A 24,945-nucleotide genomic window follows, 5' to 3' on the forward strand; every position below is an offset into this window, starting at 1 on the left:
GCGTATACGTATGTGACGTATGTAAGAAGGTGCGCTTGTTTTATGTCTCTGTGAGAAGGAGAGACAAGAAAGAGTGAGAAGAGCCTGTTGTGTAAAGCCCGCAGCTAAAAGCAACTGCGTGAGAACGTGTACTTCAATATCATGATATAGTCATTTTCTAGGACAAACCCGCGATTTATCGAGTATATCGATATATATCGCCCAGCCCTACATGTTTTCATACATTGTTTATGTAGGATATACCCTAATTCAGGGGTCACCTATGTGCTGCCCGCGGGTCAGATAAGTTGCCCGCTGGCCTGTTCTGAAAATAGCTCAAATAGCAGCACTTACCAGTGAGCTGCCTCTTTTTTTTAAATTTTACTTATTTACTAGCAAGCTGGTCTCGCTGTGCTCGACATTTATAATTCTAAGAGGGACAAAACTCAAATAGAATTTGAAAATTCAAGAAAATATTTTAAAGACTTGGTCTTTACTTGTTTAAATAAATTCATTTATTTTTTACTTTGCTTTGTATAACTTTCAGAAAGACAATTTTAGAGAAAAAATACAACCTTAAAAATGATTTTAGGATTTTTAAACACATATACCTTTTTACCTTTTAAATTCCTTCCTCTTCTTTCCTGACAATTTAAATCAATGATCAAGTTTTTTTTTTATTGTAGAGAATAATAAATACATATTAATTTAATTCTGTTTTTTCGATGAAAAATATTTGTGAAATATTTCTTCAAACTTATTATGATTAAAATTCCAAAAAAATATACTGGCAAATCTAGAAAATATGTAAAATCAAATTTAAATCTTATTTCAAAGTCTTTAGAATTTCTTTTAAAATTTTGGTTCGGGAAAATCTAGAAGAAATAATTTGTCTTTGTTAGAAAAATATCTTGGTCCAATTTGTTATATATTCTAACAAAGTGCAGATTGGATTTTAACCTATTTCAAACATGTCATCAAAAATACATATTTATTGTGAGAAATCATTAAGATGATCAGTGTTTCCACAAAGATAAATATCATTAATTATTAATAATAACATAGTTAAAGGTAAATTGAGCGATTTGGCTATTTCTGGCTATTTATTTAAGTGTGTATCAAACTGGTAGCCCTTCGCATTAATCAGTACCCAAGAAGTACTTCTTGGTTTCAAAAAGGTTGGTGACCCCTGCCATACTTGCCAACCTTGAGACCTCCGATTTCGGGAGGTGGGGGGTGGTGGACGTGGTCAGGGATGGGGTGTGGTTGGGGGCGTGGTTAAGAGTCAAGTATTTCATATATAAAAATATATATAAGTAAGACTTGACTTTCAGTGAATTCTAGCTATATATATATATATATATATATATATATATAAAAGAAATACTTGAACTTCAGTGTTCATTTATTTACACATATACACACATAACACTCATCTACTCATTGTTTAGTAAAGGGTTGAATTGTCCATCCTTGTTCTATTCTCTGTCACTTTTTTCTAACCATATGCATGTACAGTAGATGGCAGTATTGTCCTGTTTAAGAGTGTCACAACGTTGCTGTTTACGGCAGACGAACCGCTTTACGGTATACGAAAACGTGACTGCTGTTGTTGTGTGTTGTTACCGTGCTGGGAGGACGTTAATGAAACTGCCTAACAATAAACCCACATAAGAAACCAAGAACTCGCCCTCAATCATTCTACGGTTATAGCGTCATTGGGCAGGCACACCGTTTAGATTGTAGGAAAGCGGACGTGAAAACAGGCTGTCCTCACTCAGGTCCGCATGGAGCTGGAGGGGGCGTGGCCTCCAGCTCCGCCTGAATTTCGGGAGAAAATTTGTCCCAAGAGGTTTTCAGGAGAGGCGCTGAATTTCGGGAGTCTCCCGGAAAATCCGTGAGGGTTGGCAAGTATGACTCCTGCTCTGATCATATTGTTTCTTCAACTTAAAAATAGCTGACTGCTTTTTTTCCCCCTTCTCTGAATTGTACTCCCAGTTTTGATCTCGTCTGGTCACTTGTAGCATAAAAGAACATTCTATTACTGTTAAGCAAACCATGAACAAACCATGAATATTAAAACACGCTGAAACGTGTCTTTTATCATAGCTACACGTATGCCAAAAAAAAAGTGTGAAAATCAGTGGTATTCAGTGAGGTAAGATGAATTAAATGCGCTTGTTCATTGCCAAATGAATTGCACTGAGTGGAGCGGATCACCACTCCAAGATGGCGGCACCACGTCTCGTCAGCACCCTACTTATAAGATATCTATGGCTGGGGCAGCTTTTTTTTTTAGTTTTTTTGTCTGCTGCCAAGAAGCTGTGTGCAACAATGTCGCCACCTGGTGGTAGAGAGGCCAACATCACTGATGTCAACCCATCCATCCATCCATTTTGTACCGCAGTGTTTTTCAACCTTTTTTGAGCCAAGGCACATTTTTAGCGTTGGAAAAATGCGGAGGCACGCCACCAGCAGAAATCTCTAAAAAACGAAAGTCATTTGACGGTAAAAAGTCGTCATCGCAATTGTTGGATATGACTTTAAAGCATAACCAAGCATGCATCACTATAGCTCTTGTCTCAAAGTAGGTGTACTGTCACCACCTGTCACATCACACCCTGATTTATTTGGACTTTTTGCTCTTTTCCTGTGTGTAATGTTTTTCTAGTTTTTTTTGGGCATTTTCCTGCAGCAGTTTGATGTCTTCCTTTGAGCGATATTTCCCGCATCGACTTTGTTTTAGCAATCAGGAATATTTCAGTTGTTTTTACCCTGTGATGAGGTGGTGACTTGTCCAGGGTGTACGCCGCCTTCCGCCCGATTGTAGCTGAGATAGGCTCCAGTGACCCTGAAGGGAATAAGCGGTAGTGGGGACATTGTTGATTGTCATGTACGGATGTACTTTGTGGACGCAGTCTTTGCTCCAGCATTCTGGTTTTGTTTACTTTGTAGTTCAGTTTTAGTTTGGTTCCGCATAGCCTTCCCTAAGCTTCAATGCCTTTTCTTAAGGGCACTCACCTTTTGTTTATTTTTTGGTTTAAGCATTAAATACCTTTTTTACCTGCACACTGCCTCCCGCTGTTTCCAACATCTACTGATATGGGTTAGTATTACACGGTTACTCTAGAAAACACCAATACATCATTTGCAGACTACAATTACTGGTTTGCAAAAAACATTTTTTACCCCAAAATAGGTGAAATTAGATCAGGGGTCACCAACCTTTTTGAAACCAAGAGCTACTTCTTGGGTACTGATTAATGCGAAGGGCTACCAGTTTGATACACTCTTTAATAAATTGCCAAAAATAGGCGATTTGCTCAATTTACCTTGAATAAATAAATCTATATATTTATATAAAAAAATGGGTATTTCTGTCTGTCATTCCGTCGCACATTTTTTTTCCTTTTACGGAAGGTTTTTTGTAGAGGATAAATGATGGAAAAAAACACTTAATTGAACGGTTTAAAAGAGGAAAAAACAGGAAAAAAATCCTAATTAAATTTTGAAACATAGTTTATCTTCAATTTCGACTCGTTAAAATTCAAAATTCAATCGAAAAAAAGAACAGAAAAACTAGCTAATTTGAATCTTTTTGAAAAAATTTAAAAAAGATTTCATGGAACATTATTATTAATTTTTCCTGATTAAGATTAATTTTAGAATTTTGATGACATGTTTTAAATTGGTTAAAATCCAATCTGCACTTTGTTAGAATATATAACAAATTGGACCAAACTATATTTCTAACAAAGACAAATCATTATTTCTTCTAGATTTTCCAGAACAAAAATTGTAAAAGAAATTCAAGACTTTGAAATAAGATTTCAATTTGATTCTAAAGATTTTATAGATTTGCCAGAATATTTTTTTTTAATTTTAATTTAATTTTAATTCACAAATATTCTTTGTCAAAAAAACAGAAGCTAAATGAAGAATGAAATTAAAATTTATTTATTATTCTTTACAATAAAAAAAGAAATTTACTTGAACATTGATTTAAATTGTCAGGAAAGAAGAGGAAGGAATTTAAAAGGTAAAAGGTATATGTGTTTAAAAATCCTAAAATCATTTTTAAGGTTGTATTTTTTCTCAAAATTTCTGAAAGTTATAAGAAGCAAAGTAAAAAAATGTATGAATTTATTTAAACAAGTGAAGACTAAGTCTGTAAAATATTTTTGGGGATTTTCAAACTATTCGAACGAGACCAGCTTGCTAGTAAATAAGTAAAATTTAAAAAATAGAGGCAGCTCACTGGTAAGTGCTGCTATTTGAGCTATTTTTAGAACAGGCCAGCGGGCGACTCATCTGGTCCTTACAGGCCACGTTGGTGACCCCTGGATTAGATCATCTCCCACGGCACACCAGATCGTATTTCACGGCACAGTAGTGTGCTGCGGCACAGTGGTTGAAAAACACTGTTCTACCGCTTGTCCCTTTTGTCAATGACGTATTCTTTTTGGGTTTTTTTCTCACTCAGTGGTTGAAAAGCACTGTTCTACCGCTTGTCCCTTTTGTCAATGACGTATTCTTTTTGTTTTTTTTCTCACTCAGTGGTCGAAAAGCACTGTTCTACCGCTTGTCCCTTTTGTCAATGACGTATTCTTTTTGTTTTTTTTCTCGCTCAGGTGATATTTGTCCTGTCGCGGCACTTTGTCAACAGCGAGTGGTGCAACTATGAGCTGTACTTCGCCCAGCAGCGAGCCATGGGGAAGACCTTCAGCGACGTCATCCTGGTGGTCAAGGAGCCCATCGACCCCGGCTCCCTGCCCAGCAAGTACTGCAAGCTGAAGAAGATGCTGAGCACCAAGACCTACCTGGAGTGGCCCCAGGAGGCCACCCAGCAGGCCTTCTTCTGGGCGCAGCTGAGGAGCGTCCTGGGCAAGCCCACGCCGTCCAGACAGAAGTCGTCCACGGGGGGCCGTTCCCCGGCTCCGGGAGCAAGGAGGCCGTCTCCTATCGGGGCGGCAGAGAACATGAATGACGACGTGTTCAAATGAGGCCCGAACCGGAGCTGCGCCACAAAAGATCCGTCACGAACACGATCCCGGGGCCCGCACTCCCGCGTCGCCCTTGCTTGACAGCTGCCACAATGTTTTGTTCCACCTGCGGACTATTGACTTCCACTGAGCCGTCTTTTTCCGCAATGACCTATTCGGATCGTTTCTTCTCAAGCACACTTGGTACTTCTTTTTTCTTTTCTTTTTTTACGCACGGAGCATGAGTTTCATGTTCGTGAAGCGCATGAGGACATGAGCGATGTCTCATTAGTATTATGTAGTGAATCATGCACCCAATTCATGTGTTATTCATTCAATGCTGGACATTTTGTATTTTTATACCTCACTGTCGGTTTTGTTTAATAAAAAGGGACATAGCATCGACTTATGGCAGTGTTTTTCAACTACTATCTATCCATCTTCTTCTGCTTATCCGAGGTCGGGTCGCGGGGGCAGCAGCCTAAGCAGGGAAACCCAGACTTCCCTCTCCCCAGCCACTTCATCCAGCTCTTCTCTGGCGTTCCCAGGCCAGCCGGGAGACATAGTCTTCCCAACATGTACTGGGTCTTCCCCGTGGCCTCCGACGGAGATAAATATCTACATATATCCATAGTCATATTTGAAAACAGCTAGTGTTTTTCCATTTGTGCTAAGTAGCATGCATGTGTTAACCTTGAAGCTGTAGGAATGAGAAGACTAGCCATAACTCCCTTCTTATCTCTTCCTGTCCGGCAGAAGAACAGATATGGGGATTCGCTCTGAAGGGGGAGGGGGCGTATGGAAAAAGACAGGACTTCCGGAGGGTTTTCAGATCAATTTGGGCGATGCGAATTGAATGTGTTGTTCTTTAGGTTGGTCTCTCCAAAGCTTTGGAATAAATTGCAAAATACCTACTGTGGTCTGGGTTATCATTTAAGATCAGCTTATGTGACATCAAAAGAACTTGGGGTTGACCAGCAACTTAAAGGCCTACTGAAATGAGATGTCATTATTTAAACGGGGATAGCAGGTCCATTCTATGTGTCATACTTGATCATTTTGCGATATTGCCATATTTTTGCTGAAAGGATTTAGTAGAGAACATCCACGATAAAGTTTGCAACTTTCGGTCCTAAGAGAAAAGCCCTGCCTCTACCGGAAGTCGCAGACGATGACGTCACCTGTGTGATGGCTCCTCACATATTCACATTGTTTTTAATGGGAGCCTCCAACAAAAAGTGCTATTCGGACCGAGAAAATGGCAACTTCCCCATTAATTTGAGCGAGAATGAAAGATTTGTGTTTGAGGATATCGATAGCAACGGACTAGAAAAAAAATTTAAAAAACGCGATTGCATTGGGACGGATTCCGATGTTTTTAGACACATTTACTAGGTTAATTCTGGGAAATCCCTTATCTTTCTATTGTGTTGCTACTGTTTTAGTGAGTTAAATAGTACCTGATAGTCGGAAGGGTGTCTCCACGGGTGTCTTGACGCGCAGTGTCTCAGGGAAGTCGACGGCAGCTATGGACGGCACAAGCTCAGCTTTTCTCCGGTAAGAACGGACTTTATAACCACAATTTTCTCACCGAAACCTGCTGGTTGACATTTGGTAGGGATCCATGTCGGCTTGACTGCACTCTGATCCATAAGAAAGTTTCTCCTCCAGGAATTTTAAACAAGGAATCACCGTGTGTTTGAGTGGCTAAAGGCTAAAGCTTTCCAAATCCATCTTTCTACTGTGACTCCTCCAATATTAATTGAACAAATTGCAAAAGATTCAGCAACACAGATGTCTAAAATACTGTGTAATTATGCGGTTAAAGCAGACGACTTTTAGCTGTGTGTGTGTGCAGCGCTCATACTTCCTAAAAACCTGTGATGTCTTGCGTACACGTTATCATTACACGACGTTTCGAAAACGAAACTCCCGGGAAATTTAAAATTGTAATCTAGTAAACTAAAAAGGCCGTATTGGCATGTGTTGCATTGTTAATATTTCATCATCGATATATAAACTATCAGACTGTGTGGTGGGTAGTAGTGGGTTTCAGTAGGCCTTTAAATTCCCTCGGAGGAAGATCTGGTCCGGACGCAACACCTCCTACCGATCGGACGTGCCCAAAACACATCCCGACGGAGGCGTTCGGGTGGCATCCTGACCAGATGTCCGAACCACCTCATCTGGCTCTTTTTGATGTGGAGGAGCAGCGGCTTCACTTTGAGCTCCCCCCGGATGGCAGAGCTTCTCACCCTATCTCGAAGGCAGAGCCCCGCCACCCGGCGGAGAAAACTCATTTCGGCCCGTAGTACCCGTGATCTTGTCCTTTCGGTCATAACCCAAAGCTCATGACCATAGGTGAGGATGTAGGAACGTAGACTGACCGGTAGATTGAAAGCTTTGCCTTCTGGCTCAGCTCCTTCTTCACCACAACTGATCGATAAAGCGTCCGCATTACTGAAGACGCCGCACCGATCCGCCTGTCCATCTCACGATCCACTCTTCCCTAGACTCCGAGGTACGTGAACTCCTCTACTTGGGGAAGGGTCTCCTCCCCAACCCAGAGATGGCACTTTGCCATTTTCCGGGCGAGGACCATGGACTCGGACTTGGAGGTGCTGATTCCCATCTCGGTCTCTTCACACTCGGCTGCGAACCAATCCAGTGAGAGCTGAAGATCCTGGTCAGATGAAGCCATCAGGACCATATCATCTGCAAAAAGCAGAGACCTAATCCCGCGGCCACCAAACCGGATCCCCTCAACACCTTAATTGTGCCTAGAAATTCAGTCCGTAAAAGTTATGAGCAGACTCGGTGACAAAGGGCAGCCATGGTCCAAGCCTCACTGGAAACGTGTCCGACTTACTGCCGGCAATGCGGACCAAGCTCTGACACTGTTCATACAGGGAGCGGACTGCCACAATCAGACAGTCCGATACCCCATACTTTCTGCGCAATCCCCACAGTCGAATGCTTTCTCCAAGTCTACAAAGCGCATGTAGACTGGTTGGGCAAACTCCCGTGAACCCTCAAGGACCCAAGTATAGAGCTGGTCCACGGTTCCACGACCAGGACAAAAACCAAACTGTTCCTCCTGAATCCAAGGTTCGACTATCCGGCGTAGTAATTAGAGTAATTATAATCCGCAAATGTGCCGTTGTTGAGTGTCTGTACTGTCGAGAGATCGGCAGAGTAACCGTGTAATACTCTTCCATATCAGTAGGTGGCAGCATGAAGCTAATTGCTTTGGTAGATGTCGGGAACATTGTTTGTCGCGATAACAATATGCAGACGACAGCGGGAGGCTGGGTGCAGGTAAAAAGGTATCTTGTTACGCCGGTTCGGCATCGTGGTACCGGGTTCGATTCCCTCGTGGATGCGTCAAACGAAGAATACAACAAAGGTAGGATCTAACAAATTTATTAACGAAAGGTGAGCGCTGAACAAAAACACTGGAGCTAATAAAAATCGAAACAAAAGACGCTAGCGTGAAAGCTAGGAAATATAAAGAACTAAGACTTGGCATGAAGGCATAAAAAGTAAAAACAAAGATAATTAGCATGTGAGCTAAAGATGACTAGCTGGCTGAGCTAATGAGCTAGCGAGAAAAGCATACCTGACGTTACGTTGCGTGAAAACAAACTAGAGTCCCAGAAAGAATAAACAGAAGAGGCTGGCTTATAAAGGGAAGGTGATTAGCAGAGAACAGGTGTGCAGGAACCGGGAGTAACAGCTGAAACTAATAAGTAACCATGGTGATGGACTAAACGGGATATAAACGGATCAAACGGAGAATGAGAACAAAGATGGAAAAATAAACAATAATATGAGAAGATCCGAGTCACGGATCGCAACATTTCTAACGCTTAAACCAAAGAATAGACAAAAAAACTAGTGACACTAAGAAAAGGCATTGAAGCTTAGGGTTGGCTGTGCAGAATGAAACCAAAACGGAACTGGCTGCCAAGTAAACAAAAAACAGAATGCTGGACGACAGCAAAGACTTACAGCGTTTGGAGCAGACGGCGTCCACAAAGTACATCCGTACATGACATGACAACATACAAAATAAACAAGATTTAAAACTCCACACACGGGAAAACACCAAAAAACTCAAAACAATTGTCTACTGAATTAATTGTTCAATGTTTTCTGCTGGTGTTGTGCCTCTGGGTTTTTTCAACGAAAATAATGCGCCTTGGCTCAAAATAGGTTGAAAAACACTGCCTTATGGTATGTTTACATTATATTAAAAAAAAAAAAACACAACAAAAAATAACAGCAAATATTTCAGAATACAGTATTCTCCGATGTAGTGTAATATTTTTGTAAATTTATATTATTTTGATGATCTAGCTTTCAAAGGAACGGCTCCTAAAAAGCTATAAATGCTCTCTCTAGTACAGTGGTGTCGAACTCATTTTTAGATCGGGGGCCACGTGGAGAAAAATCTACTTTCAAGTAGGCCGGACCGGTAAAATCCCGGCACGATAACTTAAAAATAAAGACAACTTCAAAATGATTTATTTGTTTAAAAATAGAACAAGTTCATCCTTAAATAGTACGGATCATAATTTGTTTTGTTTTTTTACACTTACATGTTGCGGTTAATAGTATCATAACTTTATTTGTCGTTATTAATATTTTCTGAATATATTATGTGACCAATGTTCATCAGTCAACTCATTGGTGTTATTTTTTTTTTAATCTATCAAGATAAAAAAATTATATTGAAATCAAATTACAGCTGTTTCTTTCATTCAAAAATTTCAAGTTAATTTTTATACTTCGCGAATTCATCCCACGGGCCGGAAAAAAACAATCCGCGGGCCGTATGTTTGACACCCCTGCTCTAGTAGCAGATAATCTGGTCCGTTTTAGACGCCTGGTAAAAGCCAATAATACTAACAATTATTTCAAAATTTAGTATTTTCCCCCATTAGTGTAATATTTCTGTAAATTGATATTATTCTGATGATCTATTTTTCTAAATAGCAGCTAATCGGGTCAATTTTAAACGTCTGGTACGTCATTTTCCACCTGGCAACGTATAGTATTCTGATAATCGGGTGCATTTTAAACGTCTGGTACGTCATTTTCCACCTGGCAACGCGAACGCTACACTGATTGTTTATCCATTTGATGCTGCGTTTCCGCAGATTCGTCAGTTTTTTTGCGTCGTGTTTAATAATTTATAATTATGACACTTCCTAGTTGTCTCCAAAATTAATTTAAAAAAAATCTGAATGCCTCCCAACATGAAACCACGTTTACTTGTGGCCAATTATTGTTCAGTGAACTTTAAAAATATGTATTGTTAGCCTTTAGCATGGAGAGCTCAGCCCAGTTTACCCACAATGCGAAGCGAATGTTAATCATACTGATTAATAATCATAATTCCATAAAGATGAGTCGACACTGACAGTGAGCTTACTTTGTTCCAAGCAGACACGGATCATGTTCCGTCAGGCGGGTTTAAATAACTTATAACTTGTAATTTACAATTTATAACAGAATAGCAGCGTTGTTAGTAAAGTAATTAAAGGGGTAGTTACGTGCGGAGGAATATCGACGTACCGATACCACCGATTACAGAACATTATGTCAGTGCTAAAATCACATATTGATACTTTTAATACTTGTGTTATTTGAGGTGACACGTATCATTGATAGGAGTGCAGTGTAAAATAATTAATTCATTGATATCATGTCTGAATGAAGCGCGATTGGGGGGAACTATTTTTTCATCCGCCGAGTTGTGCTCGATCATTCCGTTTATTTCGTTATTTAAGACAATTACTGGCATTTACATCGTGTGTATCCTAACACTTGATATATGCGGTTTGTTTGTTTTATTATTATGGTTATTTTAACTACCAGACTATTTGCACTAAGTAGCAAATAGTCAGACCTGTATCGCCGATACCGGCCCTGTTTTTAACTCGGTATCGGATCGGTAAAAAAAAATATCAGTGGTATCGTACTTCACTTCAAAGGTGGGCTCATTAATGAGCCGACAGGTGAAAAGCGCTCACCTGACGAGCTGACAGCAGCAGACTCCTCTCGGATTCCTGGCCAGGTAAGCTTGTGCTCGCTTGTCTTTTGCTTGAACATTACGTGTAAAACGGTATTTCATGTGTGGAGGATTTTATTTCATTCCTTTAAAAGCATTCAAATCAACTTTAAGATCGATTATATCAGAATAATTCACTAATCGGGGCTGTATTTTCCACCGAGTACCAGCTGAGGAACCAACCGGCTCCCCAAGTAGCACCATAATGACCGAGGGCAGAATACAGTAGCGTAGTAGGCCTGAGTATTCGATAAAAACGTGGTATATTTAATATTCTTGGCTAGCGCAAGGAAGATAAAACACTGTATTTTAATTGAGGGCTACCACTAGATCCCTGGTTGTCCAAACCGTTCACCCTGCACATATTATTTGAATATATAATTAATATAATTGGATATTCCTTTTTACTTCTGTGACGACCTCCTTTTTTAAAGTTGTGTCATCGGAAATATCAAGCAGGTAAAATACAACAAACCTGATATACATTTGAGTGTTCGATGTTTTCCCATCATGCATTGTAATGGATTTAAATAGGTGTCCTTTTGAATTATGTGTCGTGGTCGGACTTATTTTGATAATACCCACAAAGTTTAGTGAGCAATTTGTGTTGCCTCGCAATGTTATTTTTAATTTTGCCATGACTAGGGTAGGTTGTTTGGAGTGGAGCATATAAGTAAATGCTGTGCGTTTTAAAACAATTCCTGGTACTTGATCTAATTTTTTTTTTTTCCACAACGTTTACCTGCGTCTTTAAGGCCCGCCGTGAATCGTCATCTCGTTCTTCGGCTTGTCGAGCGTCGATCTAAAATGAGCGGCCAGCTAGAGAAGGCCATGGAGAGCCTCATCGCCGTCTTCCACTCGTACTCGTCCAAAGAGGGCGACAAGTACAAGCTGAGCAAAGGCGAGCTGAAGACGCTGCTGCGGCACGAGCTCACCGACTTCCTGGCCGTGAGTATCCTCTAGGACTCCAACATTTTTTTATTTATTTTTTAATCACTCACTGTTGAAGCAAATCTGTGGATTTTACGGTAAAATAAAGTGGCTGCTCACTCAGTTGCTATAATTTTACTATAAAATATCGTGGATTTTACGCCGCGTTGGTATGTTTCAAATAAGTTATTTTTATGATAAAATTCAGAAAAATGAGCTGCCGGGTTTTTGACTGTAAAAATGTCCGTTGCTTTACAGTGCATTACTGTATATAGAGAAATTGTACTTTTTTTTTTTTTAGTTACTAAGTACTGATTCGGAAACTTTACGCACTTTTATCCCTTGGAGAATTTTTTTTTTTTTTTACACAATTACTATAAGTTTATTTCAAGGGTAAAATTTTTAAAACTGAGCTTCCCATTTTTTTTACCGTTAAATGTACAATTGTTTGTACAATGCTTTACTGTGAATAAAAAAAAATGTAAGTCTTATTATTTTTTTTTTTACATTAAAATTTTGGTAAATTACTAAGTACTTTAGTGTAAAATGTCAAAATACTTTTTTTTTATTTGTTTTTTCATTAATGGTGGTTTTTGTAGCGAATTACTAAAAATAAAAAAATGGTCCCACTGTTTTACAGTAAAATTCTGAAAACTGATTTGCCTGTTTTTTACTGTAAAATGTACGGTTGTTGCCATGCATTACTGTAAATAAATAAAAAGATAATAATAAGAAAAGTACATATTTATTAATTCCAGTAAAATTCTGGTAACCGTTACTAAGCACGTCTGTGTAAAATGTAAGCACTTTATTTTATTTATTTATTTTTTTTTAAATCCCATAGAGAATTTTTATTTTTATGTTTTTTTTACACAAAATTATTACGTTTATTTCAATTGTAAAATTTAAAAAAACGGAGCTGCAAGTTTTTTTACCATTAAAATACAGGATTGTTTGTACAGTGCTTTACTGTAAACAAAAAAACAGTAAATCTTGCTATATATATATATATATATATATATATATATATATAATATAAATATATAAATAAATACATTTCTGGCGAATTAGTTACAAAGTGCGAAATGTCAAAAAAATGACTGACTCAATTTTTTATTTGTTTTTTTAAGGTATTTATGGTTGTTGCTATGCATTACTGTAAATATAAAAAATACTAAAGATAAAGTACATTTATATTTTTTGTAGTAAAATTCTGGGTTGTACTTAGTAGTGAAATTTCCGCATTTTAATTTTATCCCTTGATGAAAATATTTGTTATGGTTTTTTTTTTGTTTTTTTTTTACAAAATGATTTAGTTTATTTCAATGGTAACATTTTAAAAAGAGAGCTGCCTGTTTTTTATCGTTAAGATATATATGATTGTTTGTACAATGCTTTACTGTGAATTTTCCCCAAAAAATAGTGCATCTTAACTTTTTTTATATTAAAATTCTGGTAAATGAGTAATTGAGTGTAAAATGTCAAAAAAAAAAAAACTTTTATTTTTTTGTATATATGGTGGTTTTTGTACCGAATTACTAAAAATAAAAAAATGGTGCCACTGTTTTACGGTAAAACTCTGAAAACCGATGTGCTTGTTTTTTACTGTAAAATATACGGTTGTTGCTATGCATTAATGGAAATAAAAAATCATTTAAAAAAGTACACAGTAAAATTCTGGCAACTGAGTTACTAAGCACGTCGGTGTAAAGTGTAAGGACTTTTTTTTTTCATCCTTTGGAGAAAGTACTTTATTTTTGTTTTTATTTTTTTTATGGTAGTTTTTACACAAATTTACTATAAGTTTATTTCAATGGCAAAATTCTAAAAACAAAGCTGCCTGTTTTTTATTGTTAAAATATACGATTGTTTGTACAATGCTTTACTGTGAATTAAAAAAATAGTATATATCTTATTTTTATATATATATATATATATATATATATTACACTAATTCTGGCGAATGAGTTACTAAGTACTTGAGTGCAAAGTGTCAAAAAAAATGACTGACTCAGTTTTGTTTTTATAATGTATTTATGGTTCTTGCTATAAATTACTGTAAATGAAAAAATAATAATGATAAAGTTTGTATTTTTTGTAGAAAATTTCTGAGTTTTACTAAGTAGTGAAATGCACGCATTTTTATTTTATCCTTTGGAGATTTTTTTTTTTTTTTTTATGGTGTTTTTATTTTTTTTATTTATTTTTTTTAAACAAAATGACTCAAGTTTATTTCAATTTATTTCTAAAAAGAGAGCTGCCCGTTTTCTATCGTTGAAATATACGATTGTACAATGCTTTACTGTGAATTAAAAAAAAAAGCGGTAAATATTATTTTTTCATATTAAAATTCTTGCAAATTAGTTACTAAGTACTTGAGTGTAAAATGTCAAAAAAAAAGACTATTTTTTTTGGGGGGATGTTTATGGTAGTTTTTGTATTGACTTACTAAAAATTCAAAAATGGTGCCACTGTTTTATGGTAAAATTCTGAAAACTGATGTGCCTGTTTTTTACCGGAAAATATACGGTTGTCGTTATGCGTAACTGTAAATTAATTATTTTTTTTTTTTAAAGTACACTGTAAAATTCTGGAAACTGAGTTACTAAGCACTTTTTTTTTCATCCCTCGGAGAAAATACTTAAAGAAAAAAAAAAATTTTAATGGGTTTTTTTCACGCAAAATTACTGTAAGTTTATTTCAATGGTAATGTTTTATTGTTAAAATATAGGATTGTTTGTACAATGTTTTATTGTAAACAAAAAAAACTGTAAATCTTAATTTTTGTATATATGTATGTATATATATATATATATATATATATATATATATATATATATATAAAAAATTCTGGCGAATGAGTTACTAAGTACTTGAGTGCAAAATGTCAAAAATTACTGACTAAATGTTTTTTTTTTATGTGTTCATGGTTGTTGCTATGCATTACTGTAAAAAGTGATAAAGTACATTTTCATTTTTTGTTGTAAAATTCTGAGTTATACTAAGTTGTGAAATTTACACATTTTTATTGTATCCCTTGGAGAAAATATATATTTTTTATGTTTTTTTTTTTTTTTTTACACACAAAATGACTAAGTTTATTTCAATGGTAACATTCTAAAAAGAGAGCTGCCCGTTTTTTTATCGTACGATTGTACAATGTTTTACTCTGAATAAAATAAAAAAAAGTAAATCTTTTTTTATATAAATATTAAAATTCTGGCAAAAGAGTTACTAAGTATTTGAGTGTAAAATGTCCCAAAAAATGTTGTCCCCCAGAGGACAAAGACTGACTTTTTTTGTTGTTGTTGTTTTTTTTTGTACTTATGGTGGTTTTTGTACTGAATTACTAAAAATGTAAAAAATGATGCCACTGTTTTACGGTAAAATTCTGGAAACGGATGTTTCTTTTTTTCTTTGTAGCTATTTTGTTATTTAAACTTACACTTCCTTTTATTGTCATTCAAATTTGAACTTTGCAGTTTAGATGATCAACATTTTGTTGCATTAGCTCATTGTAGTGCAGGATAAAACAGCAATAATGTGCAAACATAGACTACTGTACAAGATAAATGTATTGCATATATAAATATTGTAAGTATTTTTTTTTTTGTTTTTTTTATTATACTGGCCGCTTTCTTGGCCAGGTCACTCGTGTAGAATACTCTAATCTCCAATGAGTTACTTTACCCGGTTTAAATCAAACAAAATGCCTATTCTCTCGCCTCCAGGGTCGCAACGACGCGGCCGCCATCGACAAGATCATGGCGGACCTGGATGAAAACGGGGACTGCCAACTGGACTTCCATGAGTTTGTGGTCCTGGTGGCGGCGCTGACGGTCGCCTGCAACGACTTCTTTGTCGGCAGCTGCAAGAAAAAGTAAATATGTGAATGCTGACCACTTACACAACTTCCACTCTATAATAAATAAATTCAAACCGTTATTTTTCAAAGCCTGTTTTAGTTTAAAACCGCACCACAGTCTTAAAGGGAAAGCTGCAGTACACCAACTGGCCAGCAGATGGTGACAAAGACGCAGTTATCTCAGCGGTGTGCTTCTGTTGTGAAGCTGTTCCTCAAAAGGTGACCACACCAGAGAGAAGTTCCTCTTCCGGTTTCCCAACACCCTTTGCCGGCCTCGTGTCGGCACGAGCCAGCGTGTCTCAAAGTGATGATCCAAGTGCTGCTTGGCGTCACGTGCTCGCCAACACGCCGTCTTGCTCCTTGCCCCCCCAGGCCCACACACCGGACCTAGGCTTCGATATCCTGGGGAAAAAAGTGCCACTAAATGTTTTTTTTTTTTTTTTTTAAATAAAGCAGGTCGTTTTAGTAAAACTCTAAATGTGTGACTCAAACAAGAGTTGGGTGGAAGATAAGACCCAGATTCTTTACCGAGTCGCCTTGTTTCAACTCTTATTCAATTGAATGCACTACAAAGACAAGATATTTGATGTTCAAACTCATTAACTTTATTTTTTTTTTGCAAATAATAATTCGAATTTCATGGCTGCAACACATGCCAAAGTAGTTGGGAAAGGGCATGTTCACCACTGTGTTACAATCAATCAATCAATCAATGTTTACTTATATAGCCCTAAATCACTAGTGTCTCAAAGGGCTACACAAACCACTATGACATCCTCTGTAGGCCCACATAAGGGCAAGGAAAACTCACACCCAGTGGGACGTCGGTGACAATGATGACTATGAGAACCTTGGAGAGGATGAAAGCAATGGATGTCGAGCGGGGTCTAACATGATACTGTGAAAGTTCAGTCCATAATGGATCCAACACAGCCGCGAGAGTCCAGTCCAAAGCGGATCCAACACAGCAGGGAGAGTCCCGTTCACAGCGGAGCCAGCAGGAAACCATCCCAAGCGGAGCCGGATCAGCAGCGCAGGGATGTCCCAAGCCGATACACAGGCAAGCGGTCCATCCTGGGTCCCGACTCTGGACAGCCAGTACGTCATCCATGGCCATCGGACCGGACCCCCTCCACAAGGGAGATTGGGACATAGGAGAAAAAGAAAAGAAACGGCAGATCAACTGGAAAGGGCATGTTCACCACTGTGTTACATCACCTTTTCTTTTAACACTCAAATGTTTGGGAACTGAGGAAACTGATTGTTGAAGCTTTGAAAGTGAAATTCTTTCCTAGTCTTGTTTTATGTAGAGACCACGGAACACTTTTCCACTTTGCATCAGTCCATCTTAGATGATCTCGGGCCCAGAAAAGCCGGCGGCGTTTCTGGATGTTGATGAATGGCTTTCGTTTCGCATAGTAGAGCTTTAACTCGCACTTACAGATGTAGCGACCAACTGTATTCAGTGACAGTGGTTTTCTGAAGTGTTCCTGAGCCCACGTGGTGATATCCTTTAGAGATTGATGTCGGTTTTTGATACAGTGCCGTCTGAGGGATCGAAGATCACGGTCATTCAATGTTGGTTTCCGGCCATGCTGCTTACGTGGAGTGGTTTCTCCAGATTCTATGAACATTTTGATGATATGGACCATAGATGATGAAATCCCTAAATTTCTTGAAAATGCACTTTGAGAAACGTAGTTGTGGACAAAGGGGTGTACCTCGCCCAATCCTTTCTTGTGAAAGACTGAGCATTTTTTGGGAAGCTGTTTTTATGCCCAATAATGGCACCCGCCTGTTCCCGATTAGCCTGCGCACCTGTGGGATGTTCCAAATAAGCGTTTGATGAGCACTTCTCAACTTTATCAGTATTTATTTCTAACTTTCCCAACTTCTTTGTCACGTGTTGCTGGCATCAAATTCTAAAAGTTAATGATTAGGCTGTCGCCCCCGTGACCCAAACTCTTATAAGCGGAATCACAATATATAAATGAAAATCTCTTGCTGTCGTTCGGGTTCTCAGGACCACCAAGGAAGGACATTGTGGCGCAGGTTATACTTTTTTTATTTTTCAATGATAAAAAGTCTCTAAGGGTTGCTTTTCAGCCTTGCCGTGTCCTGCTTCCAATGCCGCTCCACCCTTTCAGTCGCGTGCGTCTCCGTCTTCCTGTGGCTTTCTCTCGCTCTCCTTCAGCATAAGCTTCCTTCGGGCTCCTCTCTCCGTCTCTCCCCCTGGCGTTTACGGCCGCTGCCCTTTTTTATACAGTGCGAAAGGATATTGAAATTGTGCTCAGCTGGCCGACCCACGCACCTGATATTTGCGGGGTTGATTCCGGTGCAGCTCGCTGCTTGCTCGCTGTCCACGCCTCCTCACCGCCATCTCCGGCGTGCCCTGCCTCACTGTCAGACTGCCGGCTCCACCTCTCCACATTGAAATACTGTCTTAAGTGGTAAAAACCCCAAATTAACTAAAGGAAATGTAAATAGTTGTGAAGCGAATTATATTTATTAGCGCTTTTACATAGTGAAACCCAATATCTAAGTTACATTTAAACCAGCATGGGTAGCACTGGGAGGAGATGAATGAAAGGTTTTTCCCAAGGGCACAACGGCAGTGACTGGGATGGCAGGAGCGGGGCTCGAGCCTGGAACCCTCAAGTTGCGTCCATAGAAAATTAAATATATAAATTCACTTTTTTTTTGTCATATTAGTGCCTTGCTCATTGATATGATCAATTAGAAGTGTGGCCCACATCACATCCTAGAAAAACTTTTTTTTTTTTAATAAAAATAAAACGTGTGAAATGTAATAAAGTTGCAATGTTGACTTGTAACACAAAGCTTTTTTTTTTTTTTTTAATTGCTCCAAAAATGAATCAAAATCTGTTTACATGGACACAATTAATTGGATTAAAAGCCTAACCGTAATTAAAAATGCTTCATTTAAACCAGAGGTGTCCAAACTGCGGTCCGGGGGCCATTTGTGGCCCGCGGCTCAATTTTTATTGGCCCGCGACAAATTCTATAGACAAACTAAACAGGTCCCAAATTAGAACAAAAAAACTGAAAAATTCCATCCATTCATCCATTTTCTACCGCTTGTCCCTTTCGACGGGACCAAATCCCCCCCAAAAATGGGAGCCAAAAACCCAAATAGCCGACAACCTGAGCGTCTTACTGTATGAGGTTTTGGATTTCCTTTGTCCTGTCCTACAAACTTCTTGAGACATAAGTAAAATATATAGTATAATAGCAACATTAGTAAATACAAGCTTACATTTAGAGCACAGTTGACAAAAATACAAATAAAATCATTATTAAATTGATGATTAATGATTTTATTCCTCTGTTATGTGTAACACAAAGCTAGGACGTAGAAGTGTTTTTTCAGATATGAGCATATGTTCACCTACCTTGTTTTGGTTTTAGTATTTTTTTCATATACAAAAATGTATAAAAGTGTCCCTCGCTGGAAAAGGTTCTGACCCCGCTGACGTGAATGCGCCATTTGGAATATTCACACCCCATCACAAACGTTAGGATCAAAAAAAATAAATTCCCAAATGCAGTGTAGATGTTTTTTTACCTTTTTATTTTTAGATCTTCAATAAATTTGCTGAATTGAAAACAAAAAAAACATTTTTGCAATGTCTTTTTTTTTCTTTATTTTTAATACATTTGCTAAATAAAAAATTTAATCGCATACTGATTGTGGGGTATTGTGTGTAGAATTTTGAGGAAAAAAATGAATGTATTCCATGTATTGTATTTTTTTTTTAAATTTTTAGATCTTTAATAAATTTGCTAAATTAAAAACAAACATTTTCGCAATATCTTTTTTTTGTTTATTTTCAATACATTTGTGTGGCAGAATTTTGAGGAAAAAAATGAATGTATTCCTTGTATTTTTTAATTTTTGTATTTTTTTAGAGCTTTAATAAATTTGCTAAATTGAAAACAAACATTTTCACAATGTCATTTTTTTTCAGTTTATTTTTAATACATTTGCCAAATAGAAAAAATTAAATCGCATAGTGATTATAGGGTATTGTGTGTAGAATTTTTGAGGAAAAAAAGGAATGTATCCCATGTATTTAATTTATTTATTTTTTTTGGATCTTTAAAAATTTGCTAAATTGAAAACAAAACATTTTCGCAATGTCTTTTTTTTTTTTAATGCATTTGCTAAAATAAAAAAACTTAAATCGCATAGTGATTATGGGGTATTGTGTGTAGAATTTTGAGGAAAAAATAATGTATCCCATATATTTTTTAAATTATTCTTTAGATCTTTAATTTGCTAAATTGAAAACAAAACGTTTTCGCAATGTCTTTTTTTTTTTCTTTATTTTTAATACATTTGCTAAATAAAAAATTTTAATCGCATACTGATTGTGGGGTATTGTGTGTAGAATTTTGAGGAAAAAAAATGTATTCCATGTATTTAATGTATTTTTATTTTTTTTTGATCTTTAAAAAATTTGCAAAATTAAAAACAAACAAAATATTTTCGCAATGTCTTTTTTTTCTAGTTTATCTTTAATAAATTTGTGTGTAGAAATTTGAGGGGGAAAAAATGAACGTATTCCATGTATTTAATGTATTTTTTATTTTTCATTTTTTTTGAGAATCGTTCCAAATAAGAATCGCGATTCATTGGAAAGTTTTTCGTTTTTTTTTTTCACACCCCTATTATCCAACTCACCATTCCTAAATCAAGCATCCTTTAAAACAATATTTTCTATGTGAGGAAAAATAATTAAAAAAACCTAATTTCCATCCATCCATCCATCCATTTTCTACCGCTTAATCCCTTTTTGAGGTCGCGGGGGTCACTGGCGCCTATCTCAGCTACAATCGGGCCCTAATTTGAATAGTTAATTTCTCAAAATGTTTTCCAATTAAAAGACACTATTACTAATGCTAAAATAGAGATTACGACTTAAAAAAAAAAGTAATTGAATAAAGATCGATAAATAGCGCTTAAAACCCGGGAAAATATTTGAAATTTGGGCGAAGGTTAAATCGGCTCGGTGGTCTAGTGGTTAGATTGTAGGTCGTGAGTTCAAACCCTGGCCGAGTCATACCAAAGACTATAAAAATGGGAGCCATTAACTTCCTGCTTGGGACTCAGCATCAAGGGTTGGAATTGGGAGTTAAATCACCAAAAATGATTCCTGGGCGCGGCCACCGCTGCTGCTCACTGCTCTCCTCACCTCCCAAGGGGTGATCAAGGGTGATGGGTCAAATGCAGAGAATAATTTCGCCACACCTGGTGTGTGTGTGACAATAATTGGTACTTTAAATGAACGTTGTACTGCCACAAGTGGTGGGGAAGTGTATTACAGCGAAGAAGCAGACCATTTTTTAGCGGCCTCCTCGCCAACCGCCCACTAAAACTCAATTTTTTTCCCCACGTCTTGGTGTATTCGCAGAAAGGTTCCGGCGAGGAGCGCAGCTGGCGTTATCAGACGATAGCGTGAGTTGAGTGCAGGCGCTGAAAGAGAGTTATCAGTGCGGCCGAGGTGTTTGCACAGTACCCCCCCCCTAAAAGATGGACCTGGACAAGCGGCGATAGCGCCCGGGTCAATATTTACCTCGCACCTCCCTTATCCCAGCGCCGCTTTGCTCCGCGCCCAAACACAACTTTTTTATTTTGTGTTGAGCAAGCCGGCGTGGGGCGGGAGGCGAAAGGCCGCGCCAACTCCAAACACAGGTGGGGTTGCGTAAAAGTCCGAAGGCGGGGCCTAGCGCAGGAATGTGCGGTGCGGGACCGTCATTAACCTCCACCCGGGAGGTTAACGCTAATCCCGGACTTAAACTAACATCCAATGTGTGCTTCTTATCTGCGGAGTGAAACCTGCTTCCTGTTGCCTCACGCTCTTCTTCGCCGGGACGGACTCGAACTGACCGCCTCCTCGCCGGGTCGACAGGAAGACGGGAAAATGACTTTGAAAAGTAATTGATTACAGTTACTCATTGCTTTCCCCAAAAAGTCAGTGAAATAGTTGCAAAATTGCAGAAGCTAGATTTACGAACTTAATTTGGTTCTTTGACATGGTTATTATTAGGGTAGTGTGTCCAGAAATTGAAGGTCAAAAATTAATGTACTCTGTTTTGGAATAAAAGCTGTAAATGAAAACTTTCCGGATGTTTTTTTTTTTTTTTTTTTAATAATTGTCTTAAAGTGTGTGTGTGTGTGTGTGTGTGTGTGTGTGTATATATATATATATATATATATATATATATATACATATATATGTATGTGTATATATACATGTGTATACAGTGTGTGTATATATATAAAAATCTGTATATGTGTGTATATATTTATGTATACATATTTATGTATATATATTGTGTATATATGTCTATATATATATATATGGGTTTGTATATGTGTATATATATATGAGTATATATGTATGTAATATATATATATATATATATATATATATATATATAAATGTGTGTGTTAATGTGTATATATTTGTATTTATGCTGATGTTGCATTTTGCCTAAGCCCAAATATGACTTCGGTCGTGGAGGTCATTGAAGCTGAGCGGCGTCACTTTTCTGTCATCGTGGTGACCGCCAAGTGTGCGTCTGGATTGGGGCAAGTCGAGGACACCGAAGCCCCCCGGGGGTAAAAGTGTGTGTGCGTGTGTGTGTGTGTGTGTGTGTGTGTGTGTGTGTGACTGATGGTGGCTGTCAGCCCTCTCAACCCCAGGCGAGGTGCGTGGGTTAAAACCTCGAGTACGTTTATCAGGAACCCGGGAGGGGTGAGGGGCACCCTAATGAATGACCTTTGACCCCTCAGAAAGGGGATCCAGCCAGGGTAAGTCGAGGAAGGGGCGCCACATTACGCCTCCTGTCACTCAAACTGACACCCACATGGGCGCCGCCCATCGGCGTGGTGGTCATCCCAAGTAAAGTTGGCGGGCAGAAGACGGGGGAAAAATCACTAATTTACACACGCACGCACGCACATACCAGTTATCATTTGGAATGTGGAAAAACAGTTAATATGGTTCATGGGGACCAAATTTAAAAAAGAAAAATTATAATTCACACATTTTTTCGGGACTACTGAGGACTACTTAAAAAAAAAAAAAGTTCAAAAATAAATATGACATGATCCAAACCAACCAGTAAACATGTTTTAGCTTAAAAATCTCTAAGGCATCTTCAGAATGGATCTGACTCATTTAAAAAAAGTTACCTTTATGGGGACCTGTTTTTTGGTCCCCATATCGTCAGAAGTCCCCTAGAGGTGAGGTGTGTAAACTAAGCGATGACCCCATTAAGTCAGACTTGCCAGAAAACACACACACACACACACACACACACACACACTGGTTATCATTTGGAATGTGGAAGAAGAGTTAATATAGTTCATGGGGACCAAATAAAAAAAAAAAAAATTATAATTCACACACATTTATTCGTGACTACTGAGGACCACTTTAAAAAAAAAAAAAAATTCTAATTGAATATAACATGATCCAAACCAACCAGTAAACATGTTTTATGGGCCAAAGCTTTAAAATCACTTAGGCATCTTCAGAATGGATCTGACTCATTTAAAAAGGTTACCTTTTCGGGTACCTGTTTTATGGTCCCCATACCGTCAGAAGTCCCCTAAAGGTGAGGTGTGTAAACAGAGCCATGTCCCCATTAAGTCAGACTTGCCAAAACGCACGCACGCACACACACACACTATAGTAAAATCAGGCCTGGCTTTTCAGGTAACCAGTGATTGGCTCGGGCTTGCAGGAGGCCCCGCCCCCTCCAGCTGACCTCTGGCCAGTGGCTTTTAATGGCGCTCCGGCAGGGTCATGGCTGGGTCGCCTCGCAGGCCTAATGACTCCCCCCCCCCCCCCCAATAAAGACGTGATGTATGAGATCCACGCCATCGGCCCCTGAAAATGACCAGCAGGTAACCCCCACGCCGCCGCCGCCACTCATTTTTCCCATCCCTCCGTTTTGTGTCGTGGATTGGTAGCAAACATGGCTGACTGTCCAAAATCAAAGCAGAGAGTCACGTGCCCGCCCTATGACTTTTAAAGGGAACCGTAAGTGAAATTAGTGCTGAGGAGTAGCAATTATATATTGTCCTGATTCATTACTTAAAGGCTAATGGTTAAGAAAAAATTTACAATTTTACAAGCAATATTTTAAATTACGTGAATGAAATAAGCTGAAACCATAATTTACATCGATGCACACCGATATACCATGTCAGGTTTCTCGCCTTACTAGGTGTATTTTATTGTGAAGATCCACAGGAAGTATGTTGATAAATTCAATTTACACTTCATAAATGATGTGCACTTAAACCCTTTACAAATAAGCCACTCAAAGGACTAGTTATTGACCCTTTTGTGTACTCGAAACAACATTACCCAGAATGCATTTCTGCAAATAATTGCTTTATTACGAATTTCAAAATAAATAAACGTAAAAGGGACAAGCGGTAGGAAAATATATGGATGGATGGGTTATGGGTCATATATGCTGATAGTGTGGAACATGTACCTACACTCAAAGTTGTTTGTATGGGGGTGAAAAACGGGTGAACCTTAAGGGAAATTGGTTGGAGGATTAGCAATTATATATTGTCCTGATTCATTCCAATAAAGGATTATTGGGTAAGAAAAACTGCTGTTTTTATCGTCCGAAACTGTCATTTACAAAACAAAAAGGTGGAAATTATCACTTTTAGTTAATAGGGGAACTATAGAAGTCCCAGTCTTTATTTGAAGGGACAATGCACAGAAACTTTAAGCTCAAAGACATATATGTTCTGTACCAAATTAGACATAAATAGCAAATTTCCATCTGCAGTCCCTGGCTACCTAAAATAAAGGGATAAAAAAAATCATACAATAAAATTATGACAATAAAATCATACCTTAGCAAGTAATCAAATTAAGAAAAGTCATAAAATGCCCTTAATGGACACATACTTAATATACAATACAACCACATCTCATTTACAGCATCACACAAAGACAATACATCTGTAATTTGTAAAAAACAAAAAAACAACATGATTTTAACAGACAAACCTCACAATTTACAACAAAAATGCTGTTATGGATAAATATAAT

General features: G+C 37.8%; 1 protein-coding gene across 1 annotated transcript in view; it reads left to right on the forward strand.

The window, feature by feature from the left end:
• tlr18 (toll-like receptor 18) overlaps positions 1 to 16,269 on the forward strand; it is a 33,395-nt gene extending 17,126 nt beyond the window's left edge. Inside the window, exons 4-7 of the mRNA XM_061916616.1 lie at positions 4,611 to 4,972; positions 11,793 to 11,985; positions 15,699 to 15,847; positions 16,038 to 16,269. Of these exons, the coding sequence (XP_061772600.1) occupies positions 4,611 to 4,972; positions 11,793 to 11,985; positions 15,699 to 15,847; positions 16,038 to 16,140 (807 nt within the window). The 3' untranslated portion in view covers positions 16,141 to 16,269. The remainder of the gene's footprint in view (positions 1 to 4,610; positions 4,973 to 11,792; positions 11,986 to 15,698; positions 15,848 to 16,037) is intronic.
• The last annotated feature ends 8,676 nt before the right edge of the window (positions 16,270 to 24,945 follow it).

Source organism: Nerophis ophidion, linkage group LG11, assembly GCF_033978795.1.
Source record: "Nerophis ophidion isolate RoL-2023_Sa linkage group LG11, RoL_Noph_v1.0, whole genome shotgun sequence".
Taxonomy (NCBI): domain Eukaryota; kingdom Metazoa; phylum Chordata; class Actinopteri; order Syngnathiformes; family Syngnathidae; genus Nerophis; species Nerophis ophidion.